The sequence below is a fragment of the Triticum urartu genome, chromosome 5A (genome assembly GCF_056163025.1).
Source record: "Triticum urartu cultivar PI428250 chromosome 5A, HENAU_Tu73, whole genome shotgun sequence".
Lineage (NCBI taxonomy): Eukaryota > Viridiplantae > Streptophyta > Magnoliopsida > Poales > Poaceae > Triticum > Triticum urartu.
In genome coordinates this window covers 406,912,635-406,915,287 of record NC_141877.1, presented here as the reverse complement: position 1 = coordinate 406,915,287, position 2,653 = coordinate 406,912,635, and the positions used below count along the sequence as shown (strand labels likewise).

General features: G+C 55.1%; 1 protein-coding gene across 1 annotated transcript; it reads left to right on the top strand.

Moving 5' to 3' along the window:
- The first annotated feature begins 255 nt into the window (after nucleotides 1-255).
- On the top strand, nucleotides 256-2,345 carry LOC147971624 (F-box protein At2g26160-like). The gene is made up of 2 exons (XM_087522818.1): nucleotides 256-1,631; nucleotides 2,201-2,345. The coding sequence occupies exons 1-2, from the start codon at nucleotides 376-378 to the stop codon at nucleotides 2,343-2,345; spliced, it is 1,401 nt and encodes a 466-aa protein (XP_087378944.1). The 5' UTR covers nucleotides 256-375.
- The last annotated feature ends 308 nt before the right edge of the window (nucleotides 2,346-2,653 follow it).

Sequence of the window (2,653 nt, the reverse complement as noted above, 5' to 3'; positions counted from 1 at the left end):
ATATGGATGCTACCACAAACATGCATCCACTGTCCCTTATGATCGCACCACACGAGCCTGAATGCCCATCTTCAGAATAAAAGACGTCTACATTTATTAAGGCTAAATATCCCGATAAAGACTTCCTCCAACGTTTCGTTTAATAAATCTTGGCCACGAAGTTCTTCCCGTCGAAAATAGTTTTCCAAAAGGAAAGGTCAAGAGAATATAAGAAATTCATCCCTAATAAGACCCTAACACGCGCAACCCCCTCGATTTAGGCCGATCGATCAAAGCCATCGCACGACGCCACCCGCAAACACAAACTTGACTTGGAAGGCCGGAGCGAGAGGAGACTACCCCACGAGGAGGACTCCACCCTAGTCACAGATCGTAATGATGGAGGAGCCGCCGGTACCCCTTGCTCACGCGGCGGCTCCGATCGGCGAAGGCACTCCGGCCACGATTGCGACCGCAGCAGGAACAGCAAGGCGCGCGGGGCGATCCCGCGATCGCCGCAAGCGCCGGAGGATCGCCGAGGAGAGCGGCGGCTGGGCGTCGCTCCCCGGCGACCTGGTCCGCCTCGTCGCCGAGCGGGTGCGGCTCGACGGGGACGTGATCGACTACATCTCTCTCCGCGCGGCCTGCTCCGGCTGGCGCGCCAGCACGGACTTCCCGCGCAGCCCGCAGGAGCAGTACCATTACTTCCGCCCTGGCGGCTGGGTCGCGCTCTGCGACGGCGACCAGACGCGCCCGGACGACGCACTCCAGATCGCCTTCTTCAAGCTCAGCACGGGACGGCGCCTCCGCGCCCGCTTCCCGACGAAACTCAGGGGCCACAGGATCGTCTCCTTCAGCGGCGGCCTCCTCGTCCTGGTCCACAAGCGTGACTCCATTGTTCGCCTGCTCCACCCCTTCACTCGGAGCTACCTCGATCTCCCGCCCATTGCCCCGACCTTTCGCATCGTCGTAGGCGTGAAAGACAAAAAAGAGTGTTTCCTCCGCATGAACGCCGCCATCTGCACGACGAGCGCCCCGGCCCCCGACGCCTCTGTCGACGTCGTGGCCTGGTTCCCGGGGGAAAAGGCGATGCTCTGGGCCAAGCCCGGCGATGCCACCTGGAACGCCATCTACCTCGACGTCGAGCTCCAGACCGTCCTCGCCTACCGTGGCCGCCTCTACGCCACCGCTCGGGACTCGGCAAGCATCCTTCAGGTCTACCCTCAGAGCAATATCTTTGCGGTGGACACTCCTATCCCCGACGAGCTCGGCCCTCCGTCGTTATGCCGCTCCTTCCTCGTGGAATCCAACGACCGCATGCTGCTCGCTGTTCGCCACCGCGTCGCGCTCCCCAACACACGCACCGCCGTCAAGATCTTCGACGTGGATCTCGACCGCCGGCAGCTGACCCCGGTGAGCAACATTGGCGATCGCGCGCTGTTCCTCGGCAAGGACAGATGCCTGTCCGTCTCGGCCAAACACCTGCCGTCCATCAGAGGAAACTCTGTATACACATCTGAAAGTTGTGTCGAGTTATACTCCCTCAGCAGTGACTGCCCCGATAGCTATTATTTGTATTCGAAGACGTTGTACTCCACGCGGCCCTTCACCATTGCGGACCATCTCATCACGTACTGCAACCATCTCGAGTGGTAAGCATACCCTGTACTCTACTACCCCTTATACTACGAGGTACTCTTTCCCTCCCATAATATAAGACGTTTTTGCAAGCTAAGAGCATCTCCAACAGCCGCGCGCAAAAAACAATTATAGCGCGCGTCCATCGCCTGGTTTGGCGCGGCGCGCAGCGCTGACTCCAGCAGCCGCGCTAAAATGCAGCGCGTAAAAATGCAGCGCGCGCGACACGTATGGGTGGGGGGTGGGAGGTGCGAGCGAGCGCGTGAAAGTCCAGCGCGCGGAAGCGGGCGCAGCAAATATGCGGCGCGCGATTGCGTTTCGGCCCGCGCGCTGGACTACGTATGCCGTGCGCGCTGTTTTCGCGCGTCCGCTGGAGCAACTATTCCGATTGCGCGCACGCTAAAATGAAGAATTTTACAGCGCAGCGCTAGTTTGGCGCGTCTGTCGGAGATGCTCTAACAAGGAGTAGCTAGGATCACGACTTCAAGATTGAGCCTAGTTTTTATCCAGTCAAAAAAAAGATCCAGCCTAGTTTTCAGACGTACGCCCTAATCTCTTCTGTTCCCTCTCTTGTTTACTGTAGGGCGAGAGGGCTCATGTTTCATGAGTACCCGTGTGGAGTATATATTTCCAAGGAACTAAAGGAGAAAGTCAAGAAGCAAGATTCACAGCTGCGTATTCCAACTCCCAAGAAGACGAGCAACCAATCTGCAAATTTTATACAGTAATCTATAATATAATTCAAATACAATGCAAGAAGTGAGGCCAAATTAAGGGTACTTTTATACATCTACAACTAGTTTGAAGCAATGACTCTATCGTAGTTATATAGTACTAACCATTGGTTTTCTTGGGACAATCAATAATTTTCAACTGTTCTAAGGCTGGTCATAGCGGGGATTAACTTATAATAGTGTCATGCATATAACACTGGTCTAAATTACTATCTTCATAGTGCAAAATAACATAGTAGTAGTGTCATGTGTGGCTCCATTTAATAGCTTGTAGACTCATCTTGTTTTGAAAAGCGTTATGT